This window comes from Capra hircus, chromosome 8 (genome assembly GCF_001704415.2).
Source record: "Capra hircus breed San Clemente chromosome 8, ASM170441v1, whole genome shotgun sequence".
NCBI classification, from domain to species: Eukaryota; Metazoa; Chordata; class Mammalia; order Artiodactyla; family Bovidae; genus Capra; species Capra hircus.
In genome coordinates this window covers 85,869,157-85,896,968 of record NC_030815.1, presented here as the reverse complement: position 1 = coordinate 85,896,968, position 27,812 = coordinate 85,869,157, and the positions used below count along the sequence as shown (strand labels likewise).

The 27,812-nt window shown below is 45.0% G+C and overlaps 1 protein-coding gene across 1 annotated transcript in view; it reads right to left on the bottom strand.

Moving 5' to 3' along the window:
• Positions 455 to 27,812, bottom strand: part of ROR2 (receptor tyrosine kinase like orphan receptor 2) — a 244,207-nt gene continuing 216,849 nt past the window's right edge. The window contains 6 exon segments of the mRNA XM_018052509.1: positions 455 to 2,222; positions 2,225 to 2,897; positions 4,274 to 4,476; positions 7,736 to 7,981; positions 9,127 to 9,441; positions 13,167 to 13,294. Coding sequence (XP_017907998.1) covers positions 1,453 to 2,222; positions 2,225 to 2,897; positions 4,274 to 4,476; positions 7,736 to 7,981; positions 9,127 to 9,441; positions 13,167 to 13,294 — 2,335 coding nt within the window. The 3' untranslated portion in view covers positions 455 to 1,452.

The following is a 27,812-nucleotide window of genomic DNA, read 5'->3' as shown; positions in this document are numbered from 1 at the left end:
GAGCCACTGACCCCACAGGTGTACCCTGGTCCAGGTATACCGGAACTCGGCTGGCTGCACTGCTAACCAACCATGGAATGCAGGCAGCTTCGGGCAGGTGGTGAAGGAGGCCTAGTCTCCTTCACTGTCTCTCCCTCCAGCCCTGCTCCAGGCCTTGGGAAGCGCCAGACTCCAGGTCTAAAGATGGCAGGGGCTTTGGGACCTCAGGAAGAGAGAGGTTTAAAACCCCAAACCATCTTCACCTCATCTGCAGTTACTCCCTGCTACAGACTTTACCAAGAAAAGCAATGCAACCTGTTCCCACCATTTATCTGCCAACGTATAATATATTCACGTTCAAATGAAGTTGTTGCTCCCGGACAAGCCCCAACCACAGCCCAAATCATTACCATTCGGCGTCTCCATCATCCAGCAACCCCCACTGTCTCACATCCTCATGACCTGCAGAGCCGACTGAACCTTCTCTTTCGTTTTATTGGGTACACCAGGTGTGGGAGTTACAAGTGAACTCTATCCCGTGTGTCAGATGCAATGTACTTGTGGGCCTTCTGTCACAGGAGCTCTGAAATGAACGGACCTCGCTTACATATACAAACACAAGCAAACCAGAATACAATCAGGTGGTATCCCAACGTGGGTAACGTAAACAGTTAAATTACGAAGTCATTATTTTAAGCTCAAAATACTTCAATGAAAACGGCATACAAAAACCATATAAATTACATTTAAGGTCTGTACAGGATTCTAAAAAAAAAATAATAACAATAATGTGCTCTGTACAATGTTGCCTCCTTTGTAACATTCCAAGGCCCCAAAACATTTTCCCTTGAATTCCAGAAAACTGGGCAAAATACACATGCAGGATAATTAAAAAATTATTTCACAAGAATACAAAATCATGTGGGTTTCTTTTAAGGCACATAACGTTTCAATACAGAACTCCCATTCCAGGAGCCCCTTCCTCATCAGACCCTGACAGGTGGCCACTTCTTGTTCCCATTCATCTTTGGTGGGTGAGGGGAGACTGTTACTGGCAGGTGAGGGGCAGCAGAGAGAAAAGCAGCCTCCTCCATCCTCAGCCTGCAGCCCAGCCACTGGGCATCACAAATCCCAAGGTCCCAACTTGTCGCAGGCCGCTTTTTCCCAATGTTTGGACATACTCAATCCAAATACGGAGAGAAGATGTTACCTAATTTCCTTCAAAGCACAAGCACTGCTCACTGATGTCGACCTCCAGGGAAATGTAGGTGGCACGGGGAGTCACCACGTGTCCTGCTGGGTTACTACCCTCACCTGGTCAGAAGCCATTGGCCAAAAGACCCTCCAACCAAACAGGTGGGCACAGCATGGCTCTGTGCACAAGAGGACTGCAGAGGAGGACTTGGCACAGGGAGGCTGCCCTCCACCCAAGGCTCGTGTCCGTCCACTCAGTGCCCGATGGCCCCATGGCCCTCAGGCTTCCAGCTGGACCTCAGCCTCGCCCATCTGCAGAGTGTCGTTGTCTCCCAGCAGCTCGGTCTCAGGGACCGAGCCATCCTCCTCCTCCTCCGCTTCCTGCACCGGGCTCTGGGCCACGTCTTCCGGGACATTCTGCGCATCCTCAGTGCCCTCTGAGAGCAGGGCTGCCCTGTCCGCCACCGACGTATTGGAAGGTGCGGTGGTGACATACCCCGTGCTGGTGGAGCCGCTGCCGCTGTGATGGGAGCCGGGCTTGGGGACCATCTGGGCGGGCACCTGCTGCGGGGCCATCTGCATTGGGATCTGGACCGGGTAAAAGTTGGGCAGGTAGGCCCCATAGGCCGGCACCGGCTGGTACCCATTGACCGGGATGTAGAGCTGGGGAGGGGGCACCATGGGTCTGATCTGGCCCTTCATGGGGATGAACTGGGGCTGCGGGAAGGGCTGGGCCTTCTGCTTGGGTCCCCCGTAGCGGGCGTTGCTGACGTTGCTGACCGGGCTGGTGCTCAGCGAGCTGGTTTGTGTGGCGTTGCTGGCGCCCGAGGTCTGGGCCGAACTGTTGTAGGTGGACAGGTTGCCCCAGGCACGCAGGCGGCTGTGGATGTCCTTGAAGCGGGGCCGGCGGCTAGGGAACTCGTGCCAGCACTCGATCATCAGCGCATACACCCAGGCGGGGCAGTCGTCCGGGCAGGGCAGCACCTGCCGGCTCCGGACCATCTCCACCACGTCCTGGTTGGAGTGGCCACAGTACGGCTGCAGGCCTAGCTGAACACCTCCCACAGGACCACACCGTAGGACCAGATGTCCGAGTCCACTGAAAACTTGCCGTACATGATGGCCTCGGGGGACATCCAGCGGATGGGGAGCAGCGCGCTGCCCGTCAGCTTGTAGTAGTCTGCCGAGTACACTTCGCGGAAGAGCCCCAAGTCCGAGATCTTCACGGTCAGCTTGTCATACACCAGGACATTGCGGGTGGCCAGGTCTTTGTGGACCACGTGGTGGCTGGACAGGTACTCCATGCCCGCGGCGATCTGCGCCACCACATGCACGAAGTCTGGGGGCTCCAGGGCGGACTTCACCGTGCGGTCGTCGTCCGTGCTGCCCACGTCCGAATGCGGCGAGCGCATGACCAGGAACTCGTGCAGGTCACCGTGTGGGCAATAGCTGAAGATCATGCTCAGGGGTTGGTCCTTGGTCACCACGCCCAGCAGGCAGACGATGTTGGGGTGCTGCAGCCGCGCCCGCAGCAGGGCCTCGTGCCGGAACTCCTCCCGGAGCGGACCCTCCGCTTTGTCCTTCAGCGTCTTGATGGCCACGGCCTGGGTCTGCTCACCCGGCGCCGGGCCAAACAGATGGCCTTTGTAGACCTTCCCGAACCGGCCCTCCCCAAGCTCCTCCATGAACCTCACGGTGGACAAGCTGATCTCCTTGAGTTTGGCCTGCCAAGAAGAAAAGCCCCAGTGAAACATTTCTGCCAAGACACCAGAAGGCAGAGCCAGACAGCTGGAGAAGGGGTCGGGTGGGGGCTCCTAGAGCCACTCCCTAGCCCCACCAGGCTCAGTTTTAGTCTGCATCACACACTGCTCTCTGCTCTTAAATGTGCTTCAATGCCACGGGACTGCCTGAAACCTTCAAATGGTCCCAACCAGGCTGCAAACAATGCCGCCACCCCAAGAAAGCATTGCAAAGTGTGTGGGTGAGGGTGGGTGTGTGCACACTGAGCTCCAGCTGTCCCAGGACACCACCCTCCCAGCCGTGTCCCCCACTGAGGGCCTCTGCTGCTGCTCCCTGCTATGTGCCCACCAATAGGCCCAGCTGCCTCTGCTGGTCAGCAAGGCCCTGATGTCTATTTCTCTTGAACCCTGAGGTGTGCTTCCCACGATCTGAGTCATTTTTAGAGTCCAGGCCAGCTGCTTTCCAGATGAACCTCAAAGGGCCTGTCTTGCTGCTTCCTCTTGACCAGACTCTTCATTAGATACCACGTGACAGACGCACCACACTGGTGAAATTGATTCGAGTCTTGCATCTCTCAGCCTCTACAACTTCCTGCCCCTTCTGTGTGCCCAGCCCTGTCCTCAGAGGCTGTCTGATCCCAGGGGAATCTGTGTCCTCACCTGCTAAACCCCCTTCCACCCTGCCACCCCTTGCAAATTCAGTGATGCCTGGCTACAGAACTGAATAAGTCCAGCCTCCTCCACTTCAAAGCCCAGATTGAAATGATTTTCCCCCCAAACTTGCAAGTAATGTAAATGCCCCTTCACTGAGGCTGGGTGAGCTTGGGGAGAACTTCTCCTGTGCTACACATTTCAGTTCGTTCTCACCATCCTAGGAACTCAGGTTAGGGGTGACCTGCCCCTACTACCACCTCTATAAGACTGTTGCTCTGTCCTTCCCTGAAAAACAAAACAAAGTCAGCCCAACCCCAAACTGACCAGAAAACAGGCCTTCATTCCTTAAAAATGCCATATTCGACCCTCGAGTTGTGGGGGCAATCTGAGCCCCTCTTTTGTGTGTCCTCCTGAGGGGACAGCTGAAGCACTGCTGAATGAGGAAAGCTCATTCCCAGCCCGTGATAATAGAGCAGGTCTCTGTCGAGTCAAAACTGTGAATTCCAAACTCACCTGCCATATATCCCCTAAGGAAGCAAATGTCCTAGTATATTTTAGAGAAGAAAGGGCAAAAAGAAGGCCCGTTTAAAATAATCATGTGTTGTGAATCAAGCAAATTAAGAAAGTGAGTACTGAGGGTAACCAATCTCCAGGTAGAGGTTACGCCTGGGGGAGCAGCCTCTTTAAATAAATACTGGCACAGAGACCTGCTTGTGCTGGTTGATAAGAGGCATTTCCACATCCTGGCTGGGCGAGGCCATCAGCTGCCGCCGCTGTGGTGTAGAGGCAGAAGCCTTCTGTTTATTCCGGCACATGCAGACCAAGAAGAAAAGGCACGCGATGACAAGGGGAATGGCGATGCTTGGAACCAAGATGTACAGAATTCCCATCCTGCTGCTGTCCTGGGGACCTGTGAACAGCAAGGCATCCATGGTTTTTCTGAAAATACCCTCCTTTTCAACTCGGCATTCTCCACCAGCCCACTCCCACCTCCAATTAAAATATTTAAGCACGAGTAGATAGTTATGTAAGCTGCATGAAGGGACAAAATTACAACCCAAACCTCGAAAAACATTGCTGCTGCTGCTGCTGCCAAGTCGCTTCAGTTGTGTCTGACTCTGTGCGACCCCAGAGACGGCAGCCCACTGGGCTCCCCCATCCCTGGGATTCTCCAGGCAAAAACACTGGAGTGGGTTGCCATTTCCTTCTCCAAAGCATGAAAGTGAACAGTGAAAGTGAAGTTGCTCAGTCGTGTCCGACTCTTAGCGACCCCATGGACTGCAGCCCACCAGGCTCCTCCATCCACTGGATTTTCCAGGCAAGACGTTATGTACCCCAAAATGCACACCATGTGAGGCATGACCTAGAACTCCCTGCCAGGAGAGCAATTCAGAATACAGAGCACAGACAACAGACCCTAAAGGTCTTACAGTAGCGATCACCACCAACATGCTGCTTCCTAACCTGGATCCTGCTGGGCATAGTGCTCTGACCTTTTCATGTTGACTAAACTCGATGAGTTGACTAAACTCGATGAAACACAAGTTTCATGCCGATCCTCAGTGAAAGGAGCTGGATATTGGGATTAGAAATGATCCTTGACTTCATCCAACATTTTAGGGTTTTTCTCATGTTTGTACAATGAATGTATATTCTTAAAAGGCAATCATTAAAAAAGCACACGATTTAAAAGAGCTCTGGCAGCCAACAGGTCTAACCCAACAATATGCAGCAGAGGCGCACAAATTCTTCAAAAACAACAGTTAAGATGTACAAACACTGAGGCTTCAGGATGTTTTTCTTTCTTTCTTTCTTTTTCTCTCTCTCTTTTTTTTTCCTCTCTGTTTTCCTCTACGGTGAGGAGGAACACACTGTCTACCCCTACAGGATTCACAGAAAAGCACAGAGGGCGTTGGGCCGCGAGGTTGAAGCGCCTCGGTGCTGCCCTCCCAGGGAGAGTTACGGCTTCTGCTCTGTGATGTGGAAAGCATGTTTTCCAAAGCCCCGCCCCCGACTGCCCCCAGCAGTTTCCCTCTTAACCTTGTGAATAATTACACGGGAACTTGGGCTTCCCTATAACCAGTGGTAATGAGCTTTCCATCAGAAAGCAAACAAGTGATTTCTGGTCCATGTGGTCCCTTAAAGAGCTAATTCAGTTCTAAAAATTACCACTATCACCCGCATTGTCCCAAACCCAGTCTTGTTCCCTAGTCTCCAAAAGAAGATAAAAATCAAATACAACCACACACAAAACCCTCCTGGTCCCACTCTGGAGGCAGATGTTCTCAAAGCCTCAGGGGCAGTGGAGATTCTGGGTCATTTTTCCTGATTAAGGGCTAGGAGGGAAATTTCCTGATCCTCGAGCCAAGATGAGATGTGGGCACTATCCATAGTTTCGTATATCCATTTATTTTATCATTATCTTTTAAAAATCACTGACAGAATAATGCTTATTAATAATTATAATATTAGAGAAAATTGAATATTCTTCATATGTAATTTGGAAATGGCAATCCACTCTAATATTCTTGACTAGAAAATTCCATGGGCAGAGGAGCCTGGCACTATAGTCCATTGGGTCACGTCAGACACAACTGAGTATGCACACTTTTCACTTTATACCATTGTTATCAGGTTGGTAGTCACTTATTTTTTTGATGTATATATTTAAGTTGAACATGAAATAACCAATAGTCAACTAATTTGACATAGAAGAAAGCAGCTCATACAGTTTTTAAGAATAGAATTTAAATAGAACTCATTTAAAATCGAATCATATCATCCATATTTTCCTGCTCCTGGTTTTGTGGCAGAATAATATACTAGACTATAAGGGCTTCCCTGGGGGCTCAGTGGTAAAGAATCTGCCTGCCAATGCAGGAGATGCAAGTTCGTTCCCTGGGTTGGGAAGATCCCCTGGAGGAGGAAATGGCAGCCCATTCCAGTATTTTTGCCTGGGAAATATCATGGACAGAGGAACCTGGCGGGCTATAGTCCTGGGGTCACAAAAGAGTTGGACACAAATTAGCAACTAAAGAACAACAACACAATATACCAGACTATGTTTGTTGAGAAACACACAGTGCCAGCCACTCATCAAGAACTGCACACTGTCCCACGGCACAGATGAACTTCCGTCTAATCCCTTGTTGGTAAACAACTGCCTGTTTATTTAGCTATCAGAAGTGATTCTGCAACAAATATCCTTGCATTTCTGCCCTTTTAAGTGCAAATATTTCTGCAAAGTAAAATTCCTGTGGCATTGCCAGAGGAAAGAACATATATATTTATCTCTTAATTAAATTTTAATTACAAAAATAATAACTGCTCATTGTAAAAACATCTTGCAAGTGTGCTAAGTCACTTCAGTCATGTCCAACTCTTTGAGACTGTGGCCCGCCAGGCTCCTCTGTCCATGGGATTCTCCAGGCAAGGATACTGGAGTGGGTTGCCATTTCCTTCTCCAGGGGATCTTCCCAACCCAGAAACTGAACCCACATCCCCTGTGGCTCCTGAGTTGACAGGCGGATTCTTTACCACTGAACCACCTGGAAAGGCCAGAGATAACGATGTCTATAAAATGTGCAACCATGAACTACACACTTTTCTTCTAGTCATAATTTAAGAGAGAAACTTTAGGGAAAACAATTAAGAGATTTAAGTTCTATTTTCTCCTTACTCTGCTAAGTCTACGTGTAACAACTGAGCAGAGAGGGAGGTGTGGGAGGAGGAACAGGAGGCCTGCGCCCCAACCACAGATGCTGGTCTGAGAAGCTGGTTGTAACTGTAATGGGAAGCATTTTCACTAATAGTGGGAAATGCTTGACAATGTTCACTGAGAAACAAGATGCCAAATTGAATATCCCAGGACCACACATGGAAAGAGGGCTGACAGAAGGGCCCCCAAATGTAAACAGTAGTCTCTGCTGAGTGATGAAATTAGAGGTGATTTGCACATTCCTCTTTAGTTTTTTTTCCTTCTATAATTTAAATAGGCCTGTAATGACCAGGTATTACTTTTATAACCAGCCACGACTTTACATAAACCAAATAATCATGGTGGTGAAACACGGTGGGTGGGGGATCCCAGAGCTACCAGCCTCCTGGTACAATGTCATCACAAAGTACACCCCCCAGTCAACATTTTAAAAAAAAGAGAGAATACATACTACAAGAGGGTACGTCACACAGTTCCATGCGTACGTTTTTATTCTGCGTGAAGCACCAGGGGCCTTCCATCTGCCCTCCAGGGTTCCGGCAGTAGGCATGCCCCCCTCCGAGCTCCGGGAAGTCAGTGCTTGTCAGGTGGTGGCTGTGGGGGTGCTGCAGGGCCCACGGCTGGCACTGGTGCCCCGACTTGGTGGTGCTCGCCGTCCCTCTGTAATCCGTGCCTGAGCCATTGTAGCACTGATGGTCTGCGAGAGAAGGTTTGTCAGGAGGCCCGAAAACTAAGAGGAAGCAGCCCTCCTCTGTGGGTCCAGGGAGCACCCATCTTCAACTATTCCAAAAAGGAATAACCAAACCACCTCGCCAAATCGGAATTTCCAAAAGACCAAGGGATTGGAGGTAACTTCCAAGAAAAGAAGTCCCCAAGCCCACAAATTAAATGGATGGGTGCACCAGGGACACATGTGGGGAAGAACCTGGTCAGAAGCTTATGACCCTGAAACAGCAGGCACCCCCACTCTATAATGACGATGTCAACCCTAACCTCAGGTTCACCTGCATTAGAAACAAAACCAAACTGTACAGGAGGGATGAGAAACTTCCAGACCTTGCCCGCAAACTCAGTGAGGGCAGGCTCAGCCTGCTGTGAGCAGAGCCCCAGGCTCACTCCACTCCCAGGGGCCTCTTTGAGCCACACCTGGGGTGTGTGTTTGTTGAGTACCAGTTACACTGCGCTTGTGTGCAGGCGCTGTGTTAAGAACTTTCTAAATACTAACTGATTTAACCTTCATTCCAGCTCCTGAGGTTAGTAGATATCATCATGGTGTAATATGAGGAAACTGATATTTAAGCAACTTCCAGGAGTTCATGATGTCAGCTGAGCTGCCAGGCTTTGGATGGTGCAGTGGGTCTGGAGACCAGGCTCTGGCCACCCTGGTGAGGAGCCCTGCTGCTCTGGGGAACTCTGGCCTCACCAAGGAAGCGAATATTTCCCAAGCCTGGGAGGAAGTCGACCTCTCTTCTGGGTCGGCTCCCCTCGAGGAGCACCACCATCCTCAGTCAGCTGCTGAGAGATGCTTGTGCACCACAGGGAAGGCTTGAAAGAGGGCTCTGTCTTCCCCTAAGCTCCTTTCTTGGCGGTAGGCCCAAAGTCCTCCGGTCTTGGAGAAGCCAAGTGTGCGGCTCACTGGACTAGAGTGACTTATTGGGGATCCACAGACAGGCAGCGTCAGGAAGGCTGTGCGCCCGGAACTAGATGACAGGGAGTCCGCACCCCGGGGCTGCCCTACCGGAATCGGGCGGGGCTGTGAGACTTTCCTGGACGGCTGGAATGGGGTCCCCCGGTTCTAAGAGGCAGGACCCAGGTCCTGGGGGAGGACGCGTGGGGACTCACAGCGGCCCAGCCTCTCGGCTGGGATGCCGATGCGCATGCAGTTGGCGGCGTCGGGGCTCTCGGGCATGGGCAGCGCCTCGCACTTGGGCAGCTGCAGCCGCATGAGGATGAGCGGGTTGGAGCGCGCGATCGTGTACTCCTGGCGGCACAGGTCGCTCTCCAGCACCTCGCACTCGTCCCGGCACAGTTCGCGCGGCTTGGGCGCCCGGGAGCGCGCGTCGCACAGCGGGAACACGAAGTGGCAGAAGGACGGGATGGCGAACTGGGAGCACTGGTCCGATAGGTGCGTGGAGGTGCCGATCATGGTGAAGGCGGCTGCGGAGGAGGCGAGGCCAGAGTTAGCGTGGGGTGGGCCCTGCTTCGGGGCAAACACCCTGCGCGGCCACCCCTGCCCAGCGCCCCCGGTCCCATCTTCGGCCCAGGAGCAGTGCGCTGCCAGAGGCCCCTGGTCCCACCTCCTGTCCAGGCCCTCGATCCTGCCCGGCACCCTGGCCCCCATCTCTGCTCTGTGCCCACCCCCAGCCCTCCGGCTTGCCTTCAGACTGGCTCTCAGGAGAGCAGCACCCCAGGGAGCACACGGCCGCCCAGACTTGCACCTGACACAGAAAGGCCCTGGTCCTAGGGCTTCCCTAACGAACATCAAAAATGAAACAAGGAAGGAGGAAAACGAGGCCACAGATCTCATCCACTTAGACACCACTTCCAAGGCAGAAAGATTCTGGTACCAGACCCAGAACCACTTCCTGAGGTCCTGTTATGAACTGGCTCTGCCAGTTGGTGGTAGGTGAAGCCACGGGCTGAGTGGCTTCTAGAAGGAGAGGTTGGAGAAGAGGCACAAGGCTGGAGCTTTGGTCTTCCTGACATCTTGGAACCTGTGTGCAGAGAGGCCTGGCCAGGGAGTGGACGACCCAGGGTATGAACACAGTGAGCCAGAAAAATGAATGATCAGAAGGAGTCCATGACAATGGGAGTAGACGGTGGGGATTCCTTCCGGTGGAGTCTGGGGAGAGCCCAGAAACAACCAGAGGAGGTTCAAAGCAGGGAGAGGGGCAGGGCTTTGTGAAGGAGAGCGGAGAAGCAAGCCATCACAGGAGTGTCTGGAGCCCGGGTGGGCTGGCTTGCTTTTAGGGGTGAGACATCACAGGATGGGGCTTGATGGGAAGAACTGACACCTGCATGGACAAAGGAAAGGGGTGGGCACTGCAGAGACCAAGTCTGGGCCGGTGGATGGGAGGAGAGTTGCCAGTGGCAGGAGGGAAGGCGTGCACTCCAGGGCCCTCTCCTCCGGGTTGTGGCAGTCAGCGTTCAAAGGAAAGCATCAGCTGCGCCATCTGTGCCCATCCCACTTTCACCTGTGGAGGACCTGACTATAAGGATCTGATCCTGGCCAGTTAGAGAAAGAGAGGTCCCTGTGCCTACACTCCCTGCTGAGAGGAGGAGAGAGAACCTAGAGAGGTTGGAATTTAGTCCTTTGGACATTTCAGCTCCACCTATCACCTGTAGTGCCATACCCAGTGCGGCCAGCAGGTGGCACTGCTGGCACCCATTTCCCTCCAAAGACCAGCAAAGTACCCATGGCTGGCACTGGGTTAGGTGAGCTGGCATGGGAGCATGGTTCTGGCCCGCCCTGTCACTTACCACAGGACTGGCAGTCACTCAGTCCTTTCTGTACCTGGGTCTCTTATCTGTCAAGTGTTGAGGCCACACTTTGGGAAATGGAAACCCACGTGGAGCCTATAAAATAGTGCAGGCGGTAAACAGCCCCTTTGGTCCCCGGGGCTCTGGTAATAGGCTGTCTCCATGCACCGCACGCAGCACTGGGTGCTGGGAACTCTGTAGTGTGTTCGCCATGTCATCCTTAGCCTTCGGGCCCTTCTGGCCAATATTAAAATTGCGGAACAGAAAAGGAAGAGGTTGAGGTGCAGGGTCTCTTAGGGTTGGCTGGTGAACTGGGTTTGAACCCAGTTGAGTCTCATCATGTGAGCTGACAACTGTCTACCAGAAGATCTGTCACCAATTTTGGCCTCTACCCCTAGGCGGCAAAAGGCCTAAGAAAGCCAGAGGTGGCATCGCTTTGGGGATATCAACTAAGAGGATGTGAAGGCCACCCCTTACAGGACTGCTCCTCTCCCCAATCCCGGAACATATCAGGTGAGGACGTATTTCACCTGATGAAATAAGATGGTTCTAGGCATCACAGAGATCCAACAACTCATGTCCTTGCTTTCGTTTACATCCAGCACATCACTTTGATGGTTCTGGGGCTCATTCCTGGGAAGCTTCCAGTGTCCCTGGAACTCGTTCTGACAAGCATTCTCTTCAAACAGACTGTATCCACAACCAACACAGTTTTTAAACCATCAGTCAGTCAGTCTAGAGCAACTTCACACTTACATTTTCAAAAATCCACAAATCTAGAGAACCCTCATTCTAAACTTTTATCTTTAAAAAATGCTATAACATGAGTCTGCTTCGATATCTGAGTTGTTATCCTTTAAATTTCCTGAAGAAACAACTGAGAGACAGCCCTGTGCCTTGAATCAGTGTTTGCCAATTAGTGGGATACACAATTAATTCTGGAGTCTGTGGCTAGTATTTTAAACGATGATTAGAATGGAACAGAGGATGTCGGAGTGCATGGTTTATATTAAGGCTGGAAACAAGTATTTTCTCTAATGAAATAAAACTGAAGGGAAAAATTAGCTTGCATTGCCTTTGTTAAAGTGAATGTTGTTTCCTGTAACCCATTTCAGTTCTATGAAGCAGATATATATGTATACTAAGTCACGATGTAAAGTATACTTTATACTGTGGGTTGTGATCAGAAAGTTCTGCTTTAAATGGCATAAGGAGCTTTTCCAATGAGAGATACAAACAAGTTCAAAACATGTGCCCACTGGACCATTACAGCACCTTCCAGGATCTCGGAGTCCCATTACTGCCCTTCCAGGATCTTGGAGTCCCATTACTGCCCTTCCATTTCTCACTGGACACCTTACCGTGTCCTCAGGGGTCTCTGTAGCCATGGGCCATGCAGGTTAGACCTTAGACCCTCCAGACTGAGGGTGAAAGACAAAGCCAGGATCAAACTGGACTTAGAAGAACATTCAGTGACACCTGCGTGAGTTTCTACCTGGGGTCCTCTTTGTACTCTTACAGGGCAGTGCTTTGCCAGCCCCTCTGCAAATCCCTCCAGAATCTCCAGGGAGCCCACATCAGGGATCAGCCTGGGTCAAGAATCACTGTGCAGAGAACCTAGTTCAACTGGGTCACCTGCCATCTTCACCCGATTCTCCTTGTTCCTTAAAGAGTCTAAAGAGAAAATGTGGGGGTTTGTGAGGAGAGCAGAGACAGAAGGGGGAGGGCTTTTTAGGGCCTTGGTTTAATTCATTTTCTCACTTCTCAAGGAGTTTCCCCCAGGAAGTTCTTAACATCAACTTCTAAAATGATGGAAAACGAGCACGTTCACTCCTAAAGGATCTGAACCACTTCTCATACAGTGGAGCAGGTAACCGAAGACCTGACTGTGCCCAGAAACCAAGGGCTGGTGGGGGTCTGAGTTCACTGCAGGGTCCCTAGGGTACAGCTGTTGAACTGGAACCTCTGTCCTCAATAGCTGAAATCTGGCCCAGGTACTTTGTACCCAAGCCAGGTTCCTTGTAACTCTGAGAAGGACAAGAGCTAGGAAAGGCAGAACCAAGACTGAACATCACAGGTGCGGGCCTGGCCATGAGGGTAGTGGAGGGAAACAAGACAACGCAGGGCTTGGGAGCCGCTCAACCAACTGAAGTCAGTGTGTTCGTACACTCCAGGCAGACTGCGCTTGCTAATTTGCATATACAAATAGGAATATTTTAGGATAAACTGCAACCACTTCTGATAAAGGCCTCTGATTTTCTCTTGCAGGAGACATGACACAAGGATTCACTGGCCATGGTTGTAAAGGACAAAATACACAAATGGGGTTGAAAACACACCAGTGGGGCAACAGGCAGCTGCATGCATGCTCAATGTCTCAGAACAGAGGACTGCACTCCTACCTGTGATTCGGTTTTCAATCTCCCCCTGCATCTGGAGAGAGTCCACGTAAATGGTCCGGTTCCCAATGAAACGCGCACAGGCAATTCCCCGGTAAGGCTGGCAGAATCCATCCTCATGGTAGTCATCTCTGGGAAAAACACACGATCCGTGAGCACACTGAAATTATCCCCAATGATTTTTTTTTCTCTTTTTAAATCCAGCATCTGGTGAGCTAGCCGTCTTGTCCCTTGGCATCTACCTGAATAAACTGGAAACTTCTGTCCACACAAAAACCTATGTGTGTGTGCTCAATCATGTCTGACTCTTTGCAACTCCATGGACTGTAGCCTACCAGGCTCCTCTGTCCATGGGATTTCCAAGGCAAGACTATTGGAGTGGGTTGCCATTTCCTACTCCAGGGGATCTTCCCAACCCAAGGAGTGAACCCATATCTCTTGTGTCTCCTGCATTGGCAGGTGGATTCTTTACCACTGCACCATCTGGGAAGCCCACAACACACACACAGAGAGACATTTATAGCAGGTTAATCCATAATTGCCAAAACTTGGAAGCAGCCAAAATGTCCATAGTGAACAAAAAAACTGTGGCACATCCAGGCAATAGAATATTTACTCAGCACTGAAAAGAAAAGAGCGATCAAGAAAAGATATGAAAAAAAAAAAAACATGCAGGCCACTTAAATGCATGTTACTAAGTGAATGAAATCAGTCTGAAATGGCTGCATGCATACTGTGTGATCCCAATTCTATGACATTCTAGAAGAAGCAAAATTATGGAGCAGTAAGAACATAGATGAATGCCAAAGGGTTGGTGGTGGGGGTTGGTGAATAGGAAAACAGGAGATTTTTAGGGCAGTGGATCTACTCTGTATGATACTTTAATGGTGGATACGTGTTATTATACATTCGTGCAAACCAGAGAAAATGCAACACCAAGAGTGAACGAGTCTTATCGTAAATCATGCTGCTACTGCTCAGCCACTTCAGTTGTATCCAACTCTTTGTGACCCCATGGACTATAGCCTGGCCAGGCTCCTCTGTCCATGGGATTCTCCAGGCAAGAATACTGGAGTGGGTTGCCATGCCCTCCTCCAGGGGATCCTCCTGACTTCAGCTAATAATAATGTATCAATATTGACTGGCTTATACCTGTGGTGTTGGAGAAGACTCTTGAGAGTCCCTTGGACTGCAAGGAGATCCAACCAGTCCATCCTAAAGGAAATCAGTCCTGAAGATTCACTGGAAGGACTGATGTTGAAGCTGAAACTCCAATACTTTGGCCACCTGATGCGAAGAACTGATTCATTTGAAAAGACCCTGATGCAGGAAAGATTGAAGATTGGAGGAGAAGGGGATGACAGAGGATGAGATGGGTGGACGGCATCACTGACTCAATGGACATGAGTTTGAATAAACTCCAGGAGTTAGTGATGGACAGAGAGGCTTGGCATGCTACAGTCCATGGGGTCGCAAAGAGCCAGACATGACTGAGCAACTGAACTGAACTGAACTGGCTTATAAACTGTAACAAACGCACCATACTAACACAAGACGTTACTGATAGCGAAAATTATAGGTGGAGATGGGGGGAACGAGTACCAGAGCTTTCTCTATACTTTCTGTTCAATTTTTCTGTAAACTTAAAATTGACCTAAACTATCCAGTACTTTGGGCACCTCATGTGAAGAGTTGACTCATTGGAAAAGACTCTGATGTTGGGAGGGATTGGGGGCAGGAGGAGAAGGGGACAACAGAGGATGAGATGGCTGGATGGCATCACTGAATCGATGGATGTGAGTCTGGGTGAACTCCGGGAGTTGGTGATGGACAGGGAGGCCTGGCGTGCTGCAATTCATAGGGTCGCAAGGAATCGGACACGACTGAGTGGCTGAACTGACTGATAGAGCCTATTAATTAAATTAAAAAATTCAGCATCTCTAAGGTAAGGTGGGGGGTGTTGAGGTGGGAATGAAACTAGTTGAGTATGAAGGACTAGTTGAGTATGAAAGATGGATTGAAAAACATGAAGCATACACATCGGTGTGTACATGTTCATGCCTATGTTCAAATACACACAGAATATTAACAGTCGATGTGTTCCATGTTGGTCTTAAACTGCACTGGAAACATGACACCTCTATTAACTTCCACTGTTTGCAAGCAAGGCTTCTATGAAGATGATGATCATTCAGAAACTGTGTTCTACCATTAAGCAATAGGAGAGAATTCTTTCAAATGGAGAGGATGCCAAAGAGTCAGGCAGGACCTCAAAGAGTTTGTACAGTCAGAAGTGCTCATTACACGACAGAGGAGGGACCTCATCATTGCTCCACAGCACAGACCATGTGTACAAATATGGGGGGCAGAGAAGGAGACTCTCACAAGCACAACCGTCCCTCTTGCCCCCAAGTCCAACCTTCCCAGCCTGGAGGGAATAGCCTGCACACGTCCCTTTGGAGTCTGTGCTAAATTATTTTCAGTAAAACCTGTTAGTCCTGCCTTCAGCCGATGAATTCAGTCATTCTAAGCAGATAGATGATTTTTAAAGTGGCCCTGAGGATGCTCCAAGGAGACAGTAAAAGTGGGCTAAAGCACATATATCAGGGCTGCCATCCACTGTGGAGCAAATGGGGTGTCGTGCTCCCACAACGAGCTTCAGCAAGTGCCTCAGGCCTGCAATCTGCTTGCTTTCCAGCAAATCTGCAACCTGCCATAAGCCCACCACCTGTCATCCACCCTACATTGATTTAAACCATCCCCCAGTGAAATCTGGGTTGTGTCCAAATTAACCAAATGGACTTAAGAATGCCTATCTTAGCTTTCTCACAAATGGAAATCGGGACGCTTGTGACAGTGGAGACAGCGGTCTGGCAGGACACAGTCTCTTCAGCCGCCTCTGGCTCTCTCCCTCGTTTGCTGTCTTCCAGGCCCCTGAAGAAAATCTCTTTTTCAAAGAAAAGAACCTGGAGCCATAAATAATCTAAAGCAGGCGATTCTGGTGTCAGCGAGAGCCGGGCGCCCTTTCTCTCAAGCTCGCGGGCCATTATTTCTTTGGGTCAAGAACTCCTTAAACATCGTTTAAATAGGCAAGCACATGTGCTAACAAAACACGCCCAACCCACCTCTCTCTCTCTTTGCGAGCTGGCGTTAACTGCTGATTAAACTAAAACAAATGCCTACACTTGCCAAATACAGAAACACAAGTACAAGTCAACTTTGCCCTGGTGTTCGAGTTCCACGTCACCGTTTGCAGACTGGGTTTAGAGAGCTTGCCTGAGATGCCAGGAGAAGCATTAAGATGTGCATTTTCTTATTATCGTCAGCTCTACAGAGGATACGAGATTTGATTCAGTTGGTCCCTTGGGTGACCCCACAAGGACGAGTCACTTCCTTTCTCTGCCTCAAGAGTCAGGGACTAGAAAGCCTGGTCTATCACTGTGGGCTTCTCTTTGGCTTCACGTGCCCACAGGATTGGGGAAGCAACAAGGATACAGGCAAGACACACTGAGAAGGGGCTTAAGGGCATCACACTGCACCCACAGGCTTCTAATCTGAATTTTAGAGAACTGTCCAGAAACACAAACAGAAACATTTGGACAATGACATCCTCCAGGCTTCTGAATTTTGAGAGAACGAGTGGGAATTACTTGTCAGTCTCAAACAGTTACGTCTTATCTACACCTGACATTGCTTGGGTCCTCTAAAGAGTGACAGCGCTGCAGAAAGTCTGTACAACCGGTCATTCAGAGACCAAAGAAAAATGCTGACACAGAAAATCCCTTAAACCACACCAGTGAAACAAGCATGCTCATGAAATCTCAGAACGTCAATGTGATAGAAACTCAGTTTTGGAAATCTCCTTCATTCCTGATGCCACCAGGCACTAATAGCACAGATAAAGAGGAAACCTTTATAGCAATAAGCTCATAGTAAGGGAGGAGAGAGACAGAAATAACTACAATCTTAGGTTAAAAAAAAAAAAGCTACGAGAAGGGAGTTGGAGATTGGGAAGAAAAAGAAAAAGGAATCATTATACTGTGATAGAAAATGTTTCTTCACTAAGGGGTGAGGAGATAGTGGGCCACGTCAGCACCGTCCCTGTAATGGTACCTGCTAGAAACAAAAACTGGTTTGAAGAAAAGCTTAGAAAAATTCCTTGTTATAAACAATGAATAATCTTTAAAGGAAAGCAGGCTCCTTTGAGGTTGAAAAGTAATCAATACCAAAACTCAAAGATAGTTACAAATTATGTAGGAAGGTAAATTTTCCCCCCAAATGTTTCTGTTGAAACTGGTTAAATAATTTCATAATTGTTACTGTTATTATGGGAAGGTCTGTTTGTCTGTGATAAATAGGCTTCCTGCTTCCAGAGGAAGCAGCATCTTTAACAAAAATGGATCCTAAACTCAGTAAGCTTCAGATGACCTGCTAGTAATCTAGTGAGCTGCTGTGACAAAACGCTTTTCAGAAGGAGATGACAAAATCTAGAGTATAAACCACAATGTCTGGGGTACAATAAAAAATCACCTATGAACGCATGTGAAGAGACAAGAAAATATAACCTATGGTCAAGAGAAACAAACCCAGATGTTAGACTTAGAAGACCAGGACTTTAAGGAACCATAAGTATGGGAAACAATGTACAAAAGAAAGTATAATGAAGATATTGGTAATCTCAGGAGAGATGGAAACTGTAAAAGAATCAACTGAAGAACTAAAACATATAATCTCCAATAAAACATTTATGATATGATACTAACAACAGATTGGATAAAATTAGAAAAAAAATTGGTCAACTTGACAGGTCAATGGAAAATTTCCAAACTGCAACAGAGAGACCTAAAGATCTACAAAAAATTAAATAGAGCTTCAGTAAGTTATAGGAAAGTACAGGAGATCTAACACATACAGTCAAATTCCAGGAGGAAAAGGGAGATACTCAGAGTTGGGGGGAAAGGTTTGAAGAAATGATAGCCAAAATTTCTCCAAATTTGATTAGAATACAGTAATACCAATTAACGAATATAAGTGAAAAGTGAGCAGAATAAATACAAAGGAAACCATGCCTGCTGATATCACAGTCAACTTGCTAAAAACTTAGGATAAACAGAAAAGGTAGGAAATAAAAAATAATGGCTGATTGCTCATCAGAAACAATGCAAAACAGAAGATGGGAGAATGGCGGCTTCAGTGCACCAGCAGAGAAAAATGAGATGCGAATCTGGAACTCTATACTCAGCAAAAACATCTTTCAAATAAAAGGGCCTGTTAACCAAGAGACATAACATGAATGAACCTAATTATCAGAGTTTCAGAATATACGAACAAGAATTAACAGAACTAGAGGACAAAACAGAAAAATCCATAATTATAGTTGGAAATTTTAATACCTGTCTCTCAGCAATTAACTGAACTAGACACAATTTAGTGAAGAAACAACAGAAACACTAACCACGCCCTTGACCCTTGGATATCTGTAGAACAATATACCCAATAAGATAGCATGTATGTGTCAGCATATATGGCAGTTACCAGACAGGCCATATGCTTTTCATAAAATAACTCACAATAAATTTTTTAAAGTGACACCATAAATTTCTGATTACACAGAATTAAGTTAGAAACCAATAACAAAAATACATTTAGAACTTCTCTAACTGTTTGGAAATTAAGTAGCACACTTCTAAATAACCTTTGTGATCAAAAAAGGAAATGTAAGAAAAATTAAATAGTATTATAAGTGGAATGAGAAAACATAAAATATAAGAAATGAAAACAGGATATCCCAAATTGTGGAATGTAGCTAAAAGAGTAATTAAGAGAGAACTTTATAGCTTTGAATGCTTAAATTAGATAAGATTTTATGCCTTAAGAAGTTGGGAAAAGAATGTCAAGTTGAAGTAATTAGAAGCAAACACTAATGGTGAGACAGGAAATCAATAAAATAGAAAACAAACAATAAAAAAATCAATAAAGCCAAAAGTTGATTCTTCAAAAATTAACGAAATCACTGCTGCTGCTGCTGCTAAGTCGCTTCAGTCATGTCCGACTCTGTGTGACCCCATAGACGGCAGCCCACCAAGCGCCCCTGTTCCTGGGATTCTCCAGGCAAGAACACTGGAGTGGGTTGCCATTTCCTTCTCCAATGCATGGAAGTGAAAAGTGAAAGGGCTAACACCGAGGAAAAACAGATTAAAAGAAAGCACACATTACCAACACCAGGAATGCACAGGGGACTCACCAAAGACTTTTAAGATGTTAATGACAATAAGAAATTTATGAACAAATAAATGAACATACCCAACAACTTAGAAAAAAATGATAAATGACAATATACCAAATAAGTATAAATAGGAATAAAAGCTCAGATTAGCCCCAAATCTCTTGGAGAACTTGGAATTGTAATCAGAAACGTTCCCATGATTAAAACTCCAGTCCAAAATAAAAGAAACTGGTGAATTCTATCTAGTATTTAAAGAAGAAACTTCAGGAATTTTAAATAAACGCTTTCAGAAGATAAAGAGTAAAATGTACTTTCTAGTTCATCTCACAAGGCAAACGTACCTAGATACAAACAGCTGACAAGTATGTTCAAGGACATTATAGGCCAGTAGACCTCCTGATCAAAAGGGCAACAGGATCCTCTAAACACTAGCAAACTAGACTGAGCAAAATAAAAAGACAATCTAGAATTGGGTAGTGAGCCAAAATGGGTTAACCCAGGAGCACAAAGTTCCTTCATTTAAAAAACATTTAAAAAACAACTACTGGAAACACAGACTCAAAGAGAGAAACCATGTATTAATTTCAGTTAATATAAAAAAGTCTTAGTCGCTCAGTCCTGTCCGACTCTTTGTGACCCCATGGACCATAGCCCGCCAGGCTCCTCCATCCATGGGATTTTCCAAGCAAGAATACTGGAGTGGGTTGCCAGTTCCTTCTCCAGGGGATCTTCCCAACACAGGGATCAAACTCAGGGATCAAACCCCAGTCTCCCACATTGTAGGCAGACTCTTTACCATATGAGCCACCAGATAAGCCCAAATATAAAAAAGGCAATTGACAAAACCAATACTCATTCATTTTCAAAACTTTCAACAAAGAAAATAACTTTGTCATTCTAGTAAAAAGGCATCTATGAAAAAGCCGTAATGAACTTCTTACTTAATGGTGAAATAAGGAATATTTTCCCCATAGATATAAGACAAAGATACCTGCTCTTACCTTTTCTACCCAACATCACCATGAAAGTCCTAATCATTACAAAAAGGAGGTAGAAGAGAGATGGTAGATAGATAGATAAATAGCTGACAGATTAGAAACGAAATAAAACTCTTCAGCCATAGATGACACAACAAACAAACATAGAAAATTCTAATGAATATATTTAAAACCTATAAAAATTAATATGGATTTCATAAAGTCACATGATAAGGTCAATATAATCAATTATATTTTTACATTTGAGCAACAATTAGCAAATGAAATTTTTTTAAAACTTCATTTACAATAACATTAAAAATACATGGAGGAGTAGCCAAACTATAGAAAGAAAACAGAATGGTGATTGTGAAGGGCTGAGGAGGGTGGAAATGGGGGTGGTTATTGTTTAATGGATACAGAGTTTTAATTTGGAAAGATGAAAATGTTCAAGAGGGATGTGATGATGGTTGCATAATAATGCATATGTGCTTAATGCCTCTGAATTATGCACTTAAAATGTTTAAAGTACTTAGAAATGAACCTAACAAAATATGTACAAAACTTCCACACATAAAACTTCAAAATATTGCAGAAAGAAAGGAAAGAAAATCTAAATAAATAGAAATACATACCATGTTCATAGACTGGAACACTCAGTAGTTTAAAGAAATCAAGTCTCACAAAGTGCGATATCACCCCATGAAAATGCTAGCAGGCTTTCCTCACAAACTTCCTTTTATTACAAAATTAAAAAAAGCTATATAATGAGAAAATGTATCTTAACCAAGCGAGAAAAATTAACATCACCAATAAGGGGCAAACTGATGTAATATACCTTTAGATATGATACCCTGAGAAGGAAACATCACTTACGTTATTTCAGTAAAAATGTACAAATAGAATGTAATTGTTAGTAAACATCAGTCAAACTGAAATTTAGAGATATTCTACACAATAACAGCTCTTCATTTATCAAAAATCTTAGTGCCATGAAAGGTCTAGGAACTACTGCAGAGTAAAGAGGACCAAGGTAGCATGGTGAGGAGCCTGTGTCCAGGAGTAGGGGATCTAAAGAGCATTACTGGGACAATGAAAGATACTGGAGTGTGAATGGTAATTCAGACACCCTTAAGATGAAGCTGTTGTTCTGTAAGGAAACATTGTTGGTCTTAGGGAATATACACCGAATTGTTAAAGGGCAAAGCGGTATAATGAATGCAACCTACTCTCAGATGTTTCAAAAGACAATAGTGGCAGCTACAGAGGGAATGATAAGCCTATGGCAAAATGACAAAAATTGGTCAACCTGGGTAAAGACATATGGGATTACTTATTACTATTCTTGTAATGTTTTCATAAGTCTGAAGTTATTTCAAAATCAAAAGTTAAAAACATCCTAGTAGGCACTTTGGTAGAAATTGACAAACTAAATCTAGAATTTAAATGGAAATGTGAAGTTACTAGAGCAGCCGAAACAATCATGAAAGAGAGTAACAATGATGGAGGATTTCACACCTTAATTTTAAGACTTACATTTATCAAGACAATATAGTGTTAGAATATAAGGATAGATCAATAGAACATAACAGAGAATTCCAAATGTATCTTCATATGTAGTCAAGTGATTTCAATAAATATACTAAGGTATTCGAAGAAGACAGGATAGTCTTTTCAAAAATGATGTCAGAACAACTGGATTTTTATATGGAAAAAAACAAACTGAAATCCATTAACTAACTCACACCATACACAAAAATTGCTTTGAAGACGGATCACAGACTTAAACATAAAAGCTAAAATTAAAAGCTAGTAGAAGGATACACAGGAAAGTATCTTTATAGTATTTGGGCAAAAGCAAAGATTTCTTAGACATGATGCTTAAATGAAAAAAATGATAAATTAGACTTACCAAACTTAAAATTTCCTGCTCATCAAAAGAAAGCATTAAGAAAATAAAAAAGATAAACCACAAGCTGGGAGAAAACACTTTATATATCTGACAAAAGAACTTGCATAACTCAATAGGCAGACATACAGCACAGTAAAAACTGGACAAAAGAACTAACAGATACTCCGCAAGTGTGTCCTTAGAAGATGGTCCCATTTTCAGTGATTGAGGAAATGTAACTGAACCATGATAAATCATTGCAACAAAAGGTACAAGAATGGCTACAATCAAATGACAATATCAAACTTTGGTAAGGATGTGGAGCAACTGGAACTCTCATATACTGCTGCTGGCAGTGTAAAATAGAATGATCACTTTGAGGAAGAGTTTGGTTATTTCTTATACAGTTTATATATACACATACCATCTGACTGAGCAATCTCATACCTTGGAGTTATCCTAGAAAAATGAAAACATGTTCCCTAAAATTAAACATCCATAGCAGTTTATTTATATGACTGCTCCAAACTGGAAGCCCAAATGTCCATCAACAGGTAATAAACATATTGTAATATCTCATACAATAGATACTTATGAATAAAATAGAATAAACCACAGAAAGTATCTTTCAGATGCTATATTTTGTGAAAAAAGCCAAACATAAGAGTCTCCAGGAAAATGTAAGCAGAAGAAGGCAGGATATTTTAGTTTTTTGTCTGTTTTTTTAAATTCATTGGTGGGCCCCCAATAACTTAAACAGGGCCTGGCACATAGCTGATCCTTAATATAAAATTGTTAAAAAATGAATAAATGAATTAGTGATTTTCTTGAAAATTAGGCATCATAACTTTTTCCTCTCTACTTCTGAGATGAAACACAGCATCCAATTATACTGATATCATGTTTGATATCGGTAAATGTGAACTGAGCACATTCATTCATAAAATCAACACCAACATTCATGTCATGAAATCAAAGTCAGGAGAACCTTTCAGAAACACTGGATTTTGCAATGTCTATTCTTAACACTGGGATCACAGGAGGCAGGGACACAGTGGCTCTGACACTAATAATTCACTGGCAAGTAAACATTCTCTCCTACCATGTTCAGGGGGCTGGTCCCTCTCACATCAGCCTTGGAAGATTGGTGACTTTTGGGTGAATCTAGAGGTTAGTATATAAAAAAGTTCTCATCCATGCATAACAGGACATATTAGCTTATGTGCTGAGTTGCTCAGTTGTGTCCAATTCTTTGTGACCCCATGAACTATAGCCCACCAGGCTCCTATCAAGAATACTGGAGTGGGTTGCCATGTCCTCTTCCAGGCCTAACCCTGGGATCAAACCAGGTCTCCCACATTGCAGGCAGATTCTTTACCATCTGAGCCAACAGGAAAGCCCAAGAATACTGGAGTGGGTAGCCTATCCTTTCTCCAGGGGATCTTTCCAACTCAGAAATTGAACCAGGGTCTTCTGCATTGCAGGCAGACTCTTTACCAGCTGAGCCACTAGAGAAGCTCATACATGGGTTCAAATGAAAACAAAGAGTTGCTGGGAACATTGAGTGTGCTGCTACCATCAACTGCTAATATTATCATTACTGCTAAAGCACAAACACTTTCATTTGTGTCACTATGAGATCTGAATTAAGGAGAGTGTGTGTGTATTCTCTGATTACTTTACCTGTGATTGGGTTTAGCCACTTACCACTAATCTTAAAATGAATTAAGTTTTTAACTTTTATTTAAGTTCTGCACTATGGGATTTAAGGGGAGTTATATTTTCCAGAAAAAAAGAACCTATCACAAGAAGTCACAGAGGAAAAAATTAGGTTGCCTTCTCTCCTCCTTCCAACTCAATTTGATTGCATGCTAAGTCACTTCAGTCATGTCCGACTCATGGACTATAGTGAGCCAGGCTGCTCTGTCCATAGAATTCTTTAAGCAAGAATACTGGAGTGGGTAGCCATTACCTTCTCCAGGGGATCTTGACCCAGGGATCGAACCCAGACCTCCTGCATTGCAGGCAAATTTTTTACCATCTGAGCCACCAGGGAAGCCCTCAATTTGATTAGTTGGTGGTTTATGAATTTAACATCAAATGCTAAACGTTAGCCTTTTGTCCGAGTTAGTTTACTTTTACCAACTTGTTAGTAAGGCAGCTTGGTTTCTCCTGAAGTCATTTTTAAATTACTGGCTAGTCAGTTGGCAGTTTCAGGGTTTTGTTTGTTTTTTTTAATAGTGCTATTTTCTTGTAATTAGGATAAAGTTTGAACTAGGCTTATGACAACTTCCCCAAAATAGCAATGGAAGGACTCTGAGTACAAAATGGCTGAGTTCTGTTTAGACAGGCAAATTGTGAGGTGCCTGTGAATCATTCCCCTGGAGAGGCCCACGATGGGGCCAAACTGGGGGGCCTGAGATAAAGAGATAAATCAGATTTGGAAATGGAGACGCCAGGGTCATGAGCATATGAGCGGAGAATGGCTGAAGCTTGGAATTATCTGCAGGTTATGAAGCAATAAGTGCTCAGGACATGGCCTCAAGGAGAATGATTTCCCAGCGGCCCATAATTAACATAACGTTTAATTGTTCAAAAAGAACAACACACTTTCCTTTAAGCAGATGTTTAGTGAAGCACATTATGCGTGCACATACTTGTGGGCCATCATCAGGGTGGCCCAGGACGACCAACACAGGAAACATGAAAGCCCCGAAGCTCAGGCTTTGGGGAGTACCCCCTGGACCACTGTCCTGCTACCCCATCAGCTGACTTCAGTATCACTAGGCTACCCCAGCACTGCATGTACGCGTCTATCATCATGAAAATAAAGCACTTTTTAAAAGAGGAGAGAGAACTGAAACCCACACATGAAATGTGAGACACGCAGCCTCACATTAATCCCCTTGCATTACCAAAACTGCTACCTGAGTAAGCTATAATCACCCAGTCTTTGAACCTACATCTGTGGAGAAACAGCCTGTTCTTAAAGCCTTTGTTCTCCATATACACACCCGCCTCACCCTTCCTTCAAATGGATGGAAGGAAAACAATGTTTTGATGGTAATAAATCCCTTAACCTCTGAGGATTTCCACCTCACCCCTCACCTCCTTCAACACACACAGACTGATGTCCAGTCAACTGCTGGTGTCCGTGTGTGTGGATGTGTGAGGGCAGTGGCCCAGGGAAGAGAGTGTTGAGCCCGGAGGGGATCATCCTTGTTCACGGTTCAGAACCAGCGTGCCCCAGTGGCGACATGCTATACACAGGGATCAACCGGGGCTATCTGATTATTCACCATCTCAGTTCTCCATTTGCCGGTACAGGATATGCCAGCCGACCAATAGCAAAAGAGCTCTAACTGCTGTGCATTTTCTCAGGAAAGGGCCCAAGAGAGCAGTCACAGAAAAGCTACAGATATTCCAGAGACAAAAATGGAGAACATGGATAATTCTGTTTTAAGCCTACTGATGTTCCCTCTTTTTTGTCTTTGTTTTGGCTAAGTTGCAGAGATATTATAAAGAAAGTTAAACACAATCACAGTCAATGGGAAGAAAAGAATAGTGGCCACAAAAAGACAACTGCCTTCGACCATGAAGTATCCAAATAAAGGGTCATCTGGCAATACAAAGTGAGCAGATCAACTCAGTAGCATATTAAAAGAATATGTCATTCTGACCAAATGGATTTCAATCTAGAACTGTAGTTACTCAATAATAGGAACTCTGTTATATAACATCATATTAATATGTTGAAAGCAGAAAACTACACAATCACCTCTGTGTCTGAAAAAGTAACTGCCAAAATCAAACCACCAAGCAATTCTGATAAAAATACAAACTGGTAAAACTGAGATGGAAGAATAAAAGTTAACAGTCAAGATAATTTAGAAGAACTGGTATAGTAATAGTGGAAGTCACTCAGTCGTGTCTGACTCTTTGCGACCCCATGTCACATGTCCATGGAATTCTCCAGGCCAGAATACTGGAGTGGGTAGCCATTCCCTTCTCCGGGGGAATCTTCCCAACCCAGGGATCGAACCCAGGTCTCCAGCATTGCAGGTGGATTCTTTACCAGCTGAGCCGAGGTAGCTAGATTAGCCAGCTTAGGCTGCCATAACAAAATACACAAACTGGGACGCTTAAACAATACACACTGATTTCTCACAGTTCTAGAGACTGAGAAGTTCAGTATTAGACTGTCACCTTGTTTAGTTCCCAGCTTTCAGTTCCCAGCGAGAAGGACGGCTACCTTCTCGCTGTGTCCCCCCGTGGCAGAGAAAACAGACAGAGATCTCTAAAGTTTCTTCCTCTTCCTATAAGGACACAAGTCCTGTTAGGTCAGAGCCTCACCCTTATGACCTCATTTAACCTTAATAACATCCTTTAAGATGCTGTCTCCATTACAGTCACGTGAAGGGGGATTCACGCTTCAATATCTGAATTTGGTGGAAGGGAGCACAATTTAATCCACAGCAATTAGTGAGAATATTTCTCTACATATGGAATGAAGATATAATGATAGAATATTGTGGTATTTATTCCAGGCACAAAAGCTACTAGAACAGAATCTAGAAGCAGATCTACACATATAGAAATTTCACAGATGACAGAAGTGATATTAAATTTAATGATTACAGATAGGGCTATTCATTATATGGTCCCAAGGCAGTAGACCATTAAGACAGGAAAACATTATGGTAGAACCCTGGCTTATACCAGCATAAAAATCAATCCTAGATGAAGTAGGAATTATGCAAAATTATAACTTTAAACTCTTACAAAGCAATAAGGAAAAACAAATATCCCAATGAAAATGGACAAAATACAGTTGATTCTGGTTATCTATGATGGTTATTTCCTATAAAGTCATCACAAACACTGAACTAGTAAATACTGAGCCATTGTCCCTAAGGCAAATAGAGAGAGAGTTTTCCACAAGTCTATGATCATAACATTTTCATCAACCAGTCAATACATAACCTTGCTTTATGAGTGTTTCTGTTTAAAGACATCTTATTTAATGTGGTTAATGATTCAATAATAATGAGCTCTCAGCCAACAGCACTTAACTCATGCCTAAATGACGCTTATCTAATGTATTTCCTCCTTAAGGCACATCACAGCCTTCTGGTGCTTAGGAAAACAAGAAAGCACTTCATGCTGTATTGGGGCCACTCTAAACAGCAAAATCACCAATAAAAAGCACAAAATGTAAACAGACTCAAAAAAGGACGTGTGTGCACAGTAGGACAGCTGAAACAAGATGGCAGGCCTCAGCTGCGAATACATGCATTGGGCAAATCAAAGTTTTCACTGCTCTGTACATATCCATGAGTGAGCATGAAAACATCCCGATTATTAATTTAGAGGTTACGAAGAAATTTTACTGAGTAAGAAAATTTGCAACTATTGAATCCATAAATAAGGTAAATAGACTATATAAATTGGCAATCCAATGATTATTAAACCAATACAAATATGATCAACTTCAATATTTACTGGTGAAATCTAACGTAAAACTACTATAAATTACCAATGTGACCCTGGCTTAT